The sequence below is a fragment of the Orycteropus afer genome, unplaced genomic scaffold (genome assembly GCF_000298275.1).
Source record: "Orycteropus afer afer isolate SDZICR_OR568_19922 unplaced genomic scaffold, OryAfe1.0 scaffold00483, whole genome shotgun sequence".
NCBI classification, from domain to species: domain Eukaryota; kingdom Metazoa; phylum Chordata; class Mammalia; order Tubulidentata; family Orycteropodidae; genus Orycteropus; species Orycteropus afer.
Genome location: NW_006922070.1, coordinates 1281026 through 1293741, shown reverse-complemented (window position 1 = coordinate 1293741; position 12716 = coordinate 1281026). Strand labels below are relative to the sequence as shown.

General features: G+C 39.0%; 1 protein-coding gene across 1 annotated transcript in view; it reads left to right on the top strand.

Moving 5' to 3' along the window:
- Positions 1-6216: 6216 nt before the first annotated feature.
- FGL1 (fibrinogen like 1) overlaps positions 6217-12716 on the top strand; it is a 34151-nt gene continuing 27651 nt past the window's right edge. Inside the window, exons 1-2 of the mRNA XM_007954950.2 lie at positions 6217-6291; positions 10829-11009. Of these exons, the coding sequence (XP_007953141.2) occupies positions 6220-6291; positions 10829-11009 (253 nt within the window). The 5' untranslated portion in view covers positions 6217-6219. The remainder of the gene's footprint in view (positions 6292-10828; positions 11010-12716) is intronic.

Here is a 12716-nt window from a genome sequence, read left to right as displayed (position 1 = left end):
TGAAAATTTAGTATTAATCTTCTGGATTTCTGTCTGTAGATTTTGTATCATTTCTAATTTTTCATTTATTTTGTCATTTTGTTCTTGTATTGTCTTTTGAAATACAAAAGGGTCTTCTCTGTGTTTTCCTCATTTTTGTCAGTGTTTTTCTTGATATGTCTCTCAATTCATTGAAGGTACCTAAATACAATTCTTTTGAAATCCTTATCAGAGAGTTTCAATGTTACATCCTCCTCAGGGATGTGTTTTGGGTTTGTATCCTGGTCTCTTGTTACTCTTTCTTTATCTTGCTTCTTTGGGTGGGCTGCGATGCTCTGTTATCTCTGAGACAATGTGACATTTTTGTGTTTATATTTAATTGGTGATTGTATGTTGGAGTGAGTGCCCACAATTTTTGTTTTGTTTGTATGTTATCTATGTAAACAGGGTACTGTGCTGTGCTCCTCTATTCACTAGTTGTTAGCATTTATACCCTCACCACCAGTCTCCTTTCCTGTTGTCAGCCTCCCATATGTCCCTACCATCCTTGGCAAATGGGGTCTATTCGTAGGTCCCTGGAATCTGGATGAGAATGCTGTCACTTTAAAATCCGAAATGGCCACCGCTTGTAAATGTTCAAAATGGTTTCTCCCTTGGTCACCTTAAATATCCTAAATGGCCTCCGCTTGTAAACACTCAAAATGGCTGCACCCTCAGTCACTTTAAATATCCAAAATGGCCACCTCTTGTAAACAATCAAAATGGCTGTGCCCTCCAGATGGTCAAAATCCACAGCTCAGGTTATCTCCCTCCTTGCTGTTTCCTTTCTTAGTCTTAGGCCAGCAGCACAGTTGTCCTTGCAGCCCTTGGCCAGCAGGGCTGATCTTTAGGTCAATTCTCAGGTCCCAACACCACTTGGAAATCTTCAGGCTGTTGGTCCTGTCAGAGTTGCTGATAGTCCACAGCTCCAACCATCTCTCTCCTCATTGTTTTCTTTCAGGTTTTTCCACTAGTTTGTGAGTAATCCACTTCTATATATTTCCTTTCAAAGATCTGGGCTCCAGGATTATCTTCTGTATCTCTGTAATTTGATTTCTTTTTTCTTTGTTGAAGAGGGTCCGTGTAGCCTGTCTGTCTATCCCTCCATCTTACCAGAAGCCCAGGAGTTTACTCTCTTACAGTTTGGAGGCTTTAAGTCTGTGTTTAAAGTGCTAGGTTCTAGGGGCTGGGTGAAACCCCTCAACTTGGGCCTCAGCTCTGCCTCCTACTCTTAGCCAACCGAAGCTGGATGATTTTCTTCACTCAGACAGCTGCTGGGTGCTGAAACAGACAAACCCAAGGTTGAAAAATAAAAAGGCACAGTCCCAATGTTACCAAACAACATGGTAGGCCATTAATTCAAGTTCACTGAAAGTCCCAAGATCGGCAAAGCATGACAGCCTGCTAAACAATGACTCCACTACATGCAGGGTTCAATCATGCCATAAGCTAGAGACCATTCCCAAAGCGGCTCTCATATATAGGAAGCAGATCACATCCCTAAATCAGCTACTCAGCTGCGTGTGGTAGGTCCCACCATGGAGCTGATTACCAATATCATCATGGTGAATAAATAACTACCACCAGCTGCCCAGCCACTCAACCAGGCCCAGCCAAGTTGACAGAACCTTAACTACCACAACTACTAACTTAAAGGATGGCAGTTTGACACCATCTAGCAGTACTGCAGAAGAATGGCCTGGTCATCTACATCTATTAAGATTACAGCCAAGAAACCTCTATGAAGAAGTTCTATTCTGTAGCATATTGCATCACCATGAGTCAAAATTGACTAAACAACAGTGAGTATTCATCATCTTAACTTTTCTAAGGAAAAATCAGTGTATTCTAACAAAATACATTCCAAAGTTCTTAAAATACAGACAACAAGGCATACATTGACAATCTGTGTTTTTTCAAATGTGATTTTTGGAGTGTAGTCATTGAAAATAATTAGGTTCTTTGTTTTTTTCCACTTCCATTAGTTTCCATCTTTCATTCTGATGGCAGAAAAGAGGTACACATTTTAGAAGTTTGTTGTGTTTTTTTTTCAGACATTAATTGCACATAATTATATTTTAGTAAACAAGATTGTTGTTGTTGTTGTTATGTGCTGTTGAGTCAGCCCCGACTCATAGCGACTTCTCCTTGGGTTTCTGAGGTGGTATCACTATGAAAGTAGATTGCCCAACTGATTAGACCACTGAAATAGCTAAACATATAAGAAAAGAAATCTTAATGAACCAGCATTAGATTGCTACTGCTCATTTTGAAAGGTAGAAAAGTCTTTATTCTATGTATAGCTAAGGAGCTCTGATGGTGTAGTGCTAAAGGAGATGATTGAATGATAGAAAGAATTCATTCTTCTGTAGGCTTTTTCTTCAGAGTCTTCAGAGATGGACCAATGGTAATGACCAAAACTCAAAAACTCACTGCCATTGAGTTGGATCCAACTCATAGCGATCCCTCCTTGGGTTTCCAAGGTAGTATCACTATGGAAGTAGATTGCCCAATCTTCTTTCCAAGGAGTGGCTAGTGGGTTTAAACCACTAGCCTTCTGGACAGATCTTTCCAAAACTTCCCAGACAAAAGAAACACATAAACATGAAATTATCTCCAGGGTCAGAATAAAATTACATTTGGCCTTAACACTAGATGTCTTTGGTTTAAGATATCATTTCAACCTGAAATTGTACTAAATTTGTAGATATTATCTCAACATCTGTAAATTCAAGGTTTAGGATGCTTTTGTTGTTGTTTGGTGCCATCAAGTTGGCTCTAACTCATAATGACCCTATGTAGGAAAGAACGAACCAATGCCCAGTCCTGTGCCAGCCTCACAATCCTTGCTATACCTGAAACCATCATTGCAGCCATCTTGTTAAGGGCATCCCCCTTTTTCGCTGACCCTCCACTTTACCAAGAATTATATCCTTCTCTAGGGAATGGGTCTTTCTGACAACATGACCAAAGTGGGAAAGACGAAGTCTGGCCATTCTTGTTTTCAAGGAGCATTCAGGCTACACTTCTTCCAGGATGGATTTGTTAGTTCTTCTGGCAGTCCATGGTACTTTCAGTATTCTTCACCAACACCACAACTCAAAGCATTAACTCTTCTTTTGTCTTCTTTAAGAATAATAGTGAACCATGGTTTCATATATTAGGATGCTAGTCCACTATAAATGCCTGCTCTTCAGGACAGTCTGGGTTAGCATCTTAAAGAAAAGAGGGTAATTTATTTATTTAATGAAGGCTACCATTAAATTGCCTGTGTAGTCCCAGAAAAACATATTTTCTTACATAATTCCAAGACTTTTTTTTTTTTATCACTCAGAAGATATTGATGGTAAAGCTATTCATCTTTTCTTCTCAATTTTTTCACTGCCTGTCTTCTTGTATAGTTCTCTTCTAACTTCACTCTATCTCCTCTGAAAACTCACAGTTTTATTTTTACACTGGAAAAAAATTTAAATGCCATAATTAAAAGTACTTTTTCCTACAATTAATATAAAGCAATGTATGTTAAAGCATTTAGATACATAGTATTTGGCATAAAGTAGATACCTGATACGTACTTGAACATTAAAGAAAAATGGTTACTAAGGTAGTAGAAAGAGTGAAACATCAAAGAGTTCCTAAATTATTGCTACAAATCATATGATATGAATGTATAAGCGGATAGCTTACTGAAAAAAATGTATTCAAGGATGCTTATTAGAAGTTCTCTGGAGTGAGTAATTGTATAAACTTTTGTGTTTTATTTCTTTGTCTGCTTAGTCATGTGCTTTATTCAGCATTTTACCTCTTTCTATATTTATTTGTCATTATGTTCACAATATTGGATAAAAAGGTTAAATCATTACAAGTACATTCTATATTCTTATGATATATTAATTTCTATTGTATGGATTTCTTCCCAGTGTTGCAAAATAGAACATTTCATTTTTAAGTGTTTTTCTTTTTGCAGTAAATATGGACACAGAATAAAAATTAAAATAAGCCACCTTTCTGGGAGAAGACCTCTCCTGAAAGAAATAAACACAATATGTGCCTACAGCTTTTCTGTGTGCATGAATGAGGCTTGGCTGCTGGCTTCTGTCAAAAATAATCAGGAAAGGACAAGTTTCTTTTGATGGAGAATACACCAGTGTAGCTGTCTGAAGATCTTGTCTGCAAGATTATTCATTTCTCCAGAAAGAAATTCCCTGATCTCCTGCCCAGAAAGCTGTGGAAGGATGGTATGCCTGGTTGCCAGTGTACATGGAACCAGGGATAAAAATAGCCTGGGGGAGTCTCAACCTTTTAGAACAAGGCCTTTCCCTGCCCTCCATGGGTCCTACTGCTATGATACTTAGAGTATCTCTGATCAAACCTTAATGGAAAGTATCACAAGTTGATATAGAGTTGATTCTGATGTATGGCAAGCCTATGTGTCAGAATAGAACTGTGCTCCATAGAGTCCTCAATGGCTGGGATTTCAGAAGTAGAGTACCAGGGCTTTCTTCCAAGACATCCTTGGGTAGACATGAATTGTCATCATTTTGGATGGCAGTCAATCATGTTAACCACTTGCATCACCCAAGACTCCTAATAGAAAGTAAGCCTCTATTCTAATGGAGTGGGAGAAGTAGTATTCACCCAGGGTGAGTACCTGGGGTGTTAGCCTCTGCTCCACCACCCAGGCTTACCAGTGCCTCCAATCTGGATATGTAGTAAAGAAATGTCAGAATTAAAAATGTATGAGGTAAAACTATGTAGTTAAATCTAGTTACAGTAATCCACACATCTCACATATTCTAATAATTAACATTATATTTTGTAATACTTCCCAAGGTGGCCATTTGTTCTATTTATCACAAAGTTCAAGTAATGCCTCTCTATTCTGTAACTTTTTTTTTCTTCTGTTACCAGAAGATCTGAGAACTATCTACTTTATTGGCATAGACTTCAAAAATTATCTATTAAGACCTTTAATCATTGGTTCCCAGACTTTACTGAGAGTTGGATTCAGCTGGTAGTCTTTAAAAATGCCAAGGCCTGACTCCTACCTTCAGACATTTGATTTAATCCCTGAGCACCCATTTATTTTAAAAGCTCCCCAAGTGATTTTAATTACCTACAAGTCGAAAAAGTGTTATATGAAAAGTACTTAGTGGATATACGTTCCATAAGAATAAAAATAAGCCAACAAATAATTCAGCTTATTTCAGTTCTTTTTTGGCAGAAGTTTTGGCAGTATAAAATCTCCTTGAAGATATGTAGATAGTTTCTGTACTTATAGTTTTCTTGGCTTCTATTATATGAAAACTCACCACTGTGGCAGAACACAGAAGTGGTTTTGAGGTTGATCATAATTTTTCACTGAGACTCATGACTTCAAGAGTGATTTTAAAAATAATCTGAAAATATGATAGAGTTAATATTCCTCCACAGCTTTAAGCTTTACCTTTGTTCTTTTGGCAGTCCCCTTTATATTCAATATTCTTACCCAGCACTACATTTCCAAAAGAACAGAAATGTCTTAGAAGAAGTACAGTCTTATATGGTAAGAATTATTATTTTCATTTTATAGTTCAGGGGTATTTTAGTAATTTGCCTAAATTCACACAACTAGGAATTAGTTCGGTCAAAATATGGATCCAGGTTTGTCTGTTTACAAAGCTTATGCCCTTTCCACCAAAAAATAATGTCATACAAGTGACATACAAGAACCATTCAAAGAGTCTGAGTTTCTTATTTATTTTGTAATAACTCTTCCATATCCCTGGTCAGGTTCAATTCTATGTAAGGACATCAGGCATCATCACTCTGTGTGTGTGTGTGTGGGGGGGAGGCTTTGGAAATTTGGGAGAATTTCTCAGGTGATGCTCAGATTCAGGATAAACTGGAATTGCATCCGATATTCTGGAGCTACGGGAGCTCTGGTAGCATAGTGGCTAAGGCACTTGACTGCTAACCAGAAGGCTGGCGGTTCAAACCCACCAGCCACTCCTCGGAAGGAAGGTTGGGCAATCCTACTTCCGTAGTGATACTGCCTCGGAAACCCAAGGAGGGGTCGCTATGAGTCAGGGCTGACTCGACGGCACATAACAACAACAACAACAACAACATTCTGGAGCTACTGGAGTCTGAACACAACTCTGCTCTCATGAAAAAACCGAGCTGGTTAATGAAGTTCTTTTTGTTCTTGCAGTTCTTTCAATGGGGAAGATAGAGAAGCTGATCATTTTCATCCTTGTCATCAATGTTTTGGTAATGGGCCGGGTGAGCTGGGTAAGCTTATTGAAAAACAAGTAGTACGTTTACAATGCCTGCTCTTCCCCATATTTTCTTTATGTTGAAGAAAGTCTATAGTAACTTATCACTGAAAAAATTTAAGTGACATGTAGTAGGTACTTCTTGTTGTTGTTATGTGCCATCGAGTTGGACCCAACTCATAATGACCCCTCCTTGGGTTTCCGAGGCAGTATCACTACGGAAGTAGATTGCCCAAGGAGGCAATCTTCTTTCCGAGGAGGGGCTGGTGGGTTTGAACCACCAGCTTTCTGGTTAGCAGTCAAGTGCCTTAGGCACTATGCTACCAGAGCTCCAGGTACTTAGTAAGCACTTAATAATAAGTTAAGTGCTTATTATTAAGTTATAATAATAAGTTAAGTTAAATGTGTCTTTAGCCCCCTTTATACTGGTGGTGTAGTGGTTAAGGCATTTGGCTGCTAACCAAAAGATTGGTGGTTCAAACCCACCAGCCACCCTGCACCTTACTTTTTATTTAAAGTAAAAATCAGCTTTCACAACAAGCAAGTAAAATCCTTTTGAATTCACTAGGGATATTGGGTTGGTTATGTAATATGAGAAATTACAACTCTCAGTAATAATTAACAGTGACTTTGGGCTTTCCAGTATGGAACCTATTAATGTAAACTAAACAGATTAACTTATTTCTGTGTTCAGAAGTGAAAAGGACAAAATGAGTAAATTCTGAAGAAAGAAAATTCGTAAGTTTTAAATAAAGTTTACTAAAACCTTATATGTAGTCTCATAAAGATTGAACATACCTGGCCTGAAAGCCCTTCGTTATTGTAAAAGTGCACAGTTCACTATATTTAATTTCTCACTACTGGAAAGCAACACCAGGAGATGTTCTTCATGTTTATTTTTAGACTGGTGTGATTCAAGGGCTAAGTGAATAACTCAGAGAGGATAAATCAAAGAGTGATGAGTAGAGAGTAACAAGATCAGATGATACCAACTTCTATGGAGTCAATTCTAGCTCATTTGTGTCAGAGTACTATGCCCTACAGAGTTTTCAATGGCTAATTTTCCAGAAGTAGATTGCCAGGCTTTTCTTTTGAGGTACCTCTGGGTGGACGCAAATTTACAAAGAAATGGTCCTAGAGAAATAGCTGAGAGATTTAGTGAATTGGACAAGGAGATGGAAAGGAGGGCATAAGAGAGTCTCTATCACCACTTTTCCATTCTCTTGCTATATGGCTTTTGGTTTTGAGTCTGAATTTTTATATTTATATTTATAGTCCTAAATAGGAATGCAGTGTACCTCTTTCCTTTGTCCATTTCCTTTGCCTGAAACACAGTAACTGAAAAAACAAAACAAAACAAAAACAACAAAAAACCCATTGCCATTGAGTGCATTCTGACTCATAGTGACCTTACAGGACTATGATTAGAAGTATATTTCTAACTTCTAGAGTAGAAGTTCCCTTGGATTGTCAATGCTGTAAATCTTTATGAAAGCAGACTGCCACTTTTCTCCCAAAGAGCTGCTGGTGGGTTTGAATCACAGAACTTCCAGTTAGCAGATGAGTGCTTTATCCACTGCACCACCAGGACTCTCTCTGGAACACATAAATATGAGGACTTACTGTATTGTGTGGAACATAGTAGGTCCTAATATTTATAGAAGGAGTACCAGATAGTACATAAAGATAGGTATAGGAAGTTATGCAAATATAAATTGGGAAATACACTTCTAATCAAATGAATTTTAACTAATAATATACATAAAATAGTAGAAGACAATTGTGCATTAAAATTCATAATATCTCAAAAGGAAACATTTTGCTTATCATAGAGGGTCATGGTGTGAACTGTAAATAGAGACCCTCTCCCATGCCCTCCTTCCTACCTCCTTGTCCAAGTCACTGAATCTCTCAGTATTTTCAAAATAAAAATGACAAAACAGTAAAAACGTGTCTTTAGCCCCCTTTTTACTGGTGGTGTAGTGGTTAAGGCATTTGGCTACTAACCAAAAGATTGGTGGTTCAAACCCAGCAGCCACCCTGCAGAAGAAAGTTGGGGCAGTCTGCTTCTGTAGAGATTTATAGCCTTAGAAACCCAATGAGGGTTGCTATGAGTTGGAACTGACTTGATGGCAGTGAGTTTGTTTTGGTTTTGAGTGACTTACTAACCAAAAGGTTAGTAATTCAAGTTCACCCAAAGGCACCTCAGAAGAAAGTTCTGGTGAACTACTTCTGAAAAGTCAGCTATTGAAAACCATATAGAGTACAGTTCTATTTTGACACACATGGGGTCACCATGAGTTGAAATCTACTAGATGGCAACTGGCAGTGACTTTCTTGGTATGGAGTACTGGATACACTTTATTGCAGCTTTTTTGTTCGCTGTAACTCTTCCCAGGAGACCCACCTTTGCAATTTTCCTTTCCAGTTCACCTATTAAATTTGATTTTCTTTAGAGAGCTTTGCTCAGTCAGATGCCACATTGGAAAGGAGCTGATAAACTCTCTCACAATGTGGTATTCTTCAGTTACATGCTTGTTTTGGTTCTCTAGTGCTGCTCTAACAGAAAATGCCACAAGTGGATGGCTTTAACAAACAAGGATTATACTCTTACAGCTAGCTCTAGGGGCTATACTCTTACAGCTAGCTCTTACAGGTAGCTCTAGGGGCTGGGTGAAGGCCCCTCGACCTTGGGCTTTAGCTCTGTCTCTTGTTCCTGGCCCACTGGAGCTGGAGGCATCTCTTATTTCAGGCAGCTGCTGTCTGCTGAGGATGACAAACCCAAGGCTGACAAATAAAATGGCATAGTCCCAGGATTATCAAGCAACATGGCAGGCTACCAGTTCAAGTCTGGAAACAGTTCCAGGATTGGTGGGTAACATGGCAGGCTGCTGAATGAAGACTCAGTTAAGTGCAGGGTCCAAGCGTGCTGAGAAGCTGAATGATCTTTCTCAAAACTTATATAGAGGAAACAGACCCCATCCCTAAGGCAGCTACTCAGCTGCTCACAGCAGAATCCACCATGGAGTTGATTACCAGTCTCATCATAGGGAATCACTACATCCAGCTGCCCAGCCACTCACAACCAGGCCCAGCCAAGTTGACACACAACCTTAACCACCACAGGCCTTTTAAAATACTATTTTAACTGGAATGTTTCAGGCTCCTCCCATCCTTTTTAATAAGTAGCCGAGGGAAAAATAACAAATAAACAAAACATTAAAGTGACTCCAGTACAATTTTCAGCAACAAGTACATGGATAAGATTCTTGGAGATATTGTTGCTGCTGCTAGGTGCCATCAAATCGACTTTCAACTCATAGTGACCTTATATGACAGAGTAGAACTGCACCATCAGGTTTTCATGGCTATAATCTGTATGGGAGAAAATCATCTTTTGTTCCTTGGGCCCCCTGGATGGGTTTGAATTGCCAGTCTTTACATTAGCAGCCAAAAGCTTAACCATTGCACCACCAGGGTTTCTTCTTGGAGATATAATGGTCTGACTTAGCATCCCTTATAAAGATGACCAAAGGAGCATTGATGATGGTAGAGTGGTTAAAGCATTTGGGCTGCTAAGCAAAAGGTATGCAACTAAAATCCCCCAACCACTTCGCAGTCTGCTTCTGTAAAAATTTACAGCATTGGAAACTCTATGGGACAGTTCTACATTGCCCTACAGTGTCACAAATTGACTCAATGGCAATGGATTTATAAAAATGACCACATGTTACCTAGTATAAGCATTAAATTATATTTTTGACACATGCTTGTACCAAAAGTTTATTTAAAAATCTCAGTTATTACAGCAATTGGTATATTAATACTGCAATTAACATCTGTAAAGCACTTTACAGTTCAGAAAACACTTGTTGTTCCTGTTAGGTGCCATTGAATTGATTTCAAATCATAGCAACACCATGTACAACAGAATGACACACTGACCAGTCCTGTGCTATCCTCACAACCCTTGCTATACTTGAGCCCATTGTTGCAGACACTATGTCAATTCATTTCCTTGAGGGTCTTCCCCTTTTTTGCTGACCCTCTACTTTACCAAGCATGATATCCTTCTCCAGGGACTGGTCCACCATGAGTTACCCTGCTGGTATTCAAAAGTGGTGGCATAGCCTCCAGCATCACAGCAAGACCCAAACCGCCACAGTACAACACACTGACAGATGAGTGGAGGAGAAAACACTTAGGCAGAGATTGAGAGCATAAACTTTGAACTGGACTCCTTGTGCTTAATCTTGAACAAGTGCTCTCACCAGGAATGAACCCATTCCTTCCTCTTTGAATTTTTATGAAGAGTAAATGAAATGATGACTGTAAAGCTCTTAGCATGGCCATTCTGATTTTATTTCTTTACTTCAGGATATTTACCATGCCCCATAATTTCTTATTCTTCAAATAACAAATAGTAGTAGAACTTTTCGAACAACTTTCTGGGTTGAATAGTATTCTGAAATAGAGGTTGGGGATAAAAATGGAATCAATGGTTAATTCAGTTTAATAGGAGCATTTACTTTCCATGAAATTTCATTCTGCAGGCTCTTGAGGACTGTCTGCAGGAGCAGGCCCGGCTCAGAGCCCAGGTGCACTTGCTTGAAACCCGCGTCAAACTGCAACAGGTCAAGATTGGTCACCTTTTGCATGAGGGGGAAGTCCAGTTCCTAGATAGAGGAGAGGAGAATAGTGTCATTGACCTGGGAGGCAAGAGGGAGTATGCAGGTGAGAATCTATTTTTAATAAGTGTTTTAATAATCTGTATAAAACACTCATGTGCAATGATGACTCTAGTTATTTGTTTGCTTTGTTTTCCCTCTGAAACTGTGTTGTGGTTCAGAGTGGCAAATAATGTAATAGAATCAGAAGGTCAGGAATGGAAAAAAAAAAATCAGAATAATTCAGTAAAATAAACAGGGTTGTTTTTACATGTCACGTATATTTTATCATCTAGTAATTTTTCTTTGGATTAGGCCAGTATTTTCCCCTGGAAACTAAATGATCTTAAAACTGTGAACACGTTACATATATTCTTTTACATGTTGTTGTTATGTGCTGTTGAGTTGGCCTCGACTCATAGCGACCCCTCCTTGGGTTTATGAGGCGGTATCGCTATGGAAGTAGATTGCCCAACCTTCCTTCTGAGGAGTGGCTGGTGGGTTTGAACTGCCAGCCTTCTGGTTAGCAGTCAAATGCCTTAGGCACTACACCACCAGAGCTCTTTATTTGACTTCCACCAGAAGTAAAAGACTTTTTTTTTTTTTAAGTAGCAAACAATAGTTGTCAGAAACAAAAGTGATGGCACCTAGAGCACTCTTTCATATGTGTGCTTTAGCATTGGAGTCCCTGGGTGGTGCAAACGGTTAATGCGCTTGCCATGCACCTAAAGGCTAGAGGTTTGAATGCATCCAGAGGCTTCTCAGAAGACAGGCCTGGTGATCTGCTTCTAGAAAATCAGCCATTGAAGACCCTATGGAGCACAATTCTACTCTCACACACATGGGGTTGCCATGAGTCAGAATTGACTCAACAACAGTTTGTTTGTTTGTTTGTTTTAACTTAGCACTACCATGATGTATTATAGATTTCTTTTTATGGCTGTATCTTGATCAATTAACTGGACACTTCAAGGGATTGGCTCATAAAATTGTGGAAAGTCCAAGATCCGTAGGTCAGGCAACAGGCTGGAAGCTCTGCTGGCTCATGGATTGTGGGTAACTTGCAAGTCTAAAATCTGTAGGTCAGGTGAAATTGGAGACTTCTGCAGGCTTGTGTTCCAAAATCTGTAGATTAGACCACACCCTAAGGAACTTGCCTTTCAATTAATTCATTGATTAGATTACATTTTGTAAAGGGACTACATGACATTACATTACATATGGAACAGCATCTAGTCTATTGTTTGGCATAAAACACAGGAAACCATAGCCTACCCAAGTTGATGCATAAAATTAATCATCACAGTTATATTCCAACTACAATAAACTTGTTTCAATTTCTTAAAAGCATTCTGCTGTCCTCAGTCTTTAAGACTTTGCATTAGCCCTTTTGTCTGTCTGGGATAGTCTACTCTACCTAGCCTACCACCATTATTCATCCTTCAGATGCCAGTTTAGCTCTCCCTTCTTCCAGGAAACTATTCCCGACCTTAAAGTCTGGGTTAGCTACTACTTCTGTGCATTCCAAAAACACCTTTTATTTTTCTTCTTATCACTTATCATGGAGTACTGTCACTGACACTTAGTTGTCCATCTTTTCTACTATATGTTTTAGTTTATTACTGTAGCTTCAGCATCTAATATGGTGACTTGTTGTTGTTGTTATGTACTCATAGTGTCCCCTCCTTGGGTTTCTGAGGCAGTATCACTATGGAAGTAGATTGCCCCATCTTCCTTCTGAGGAGTGGCTGGTGGGTTTGAACCACCAGCCTTC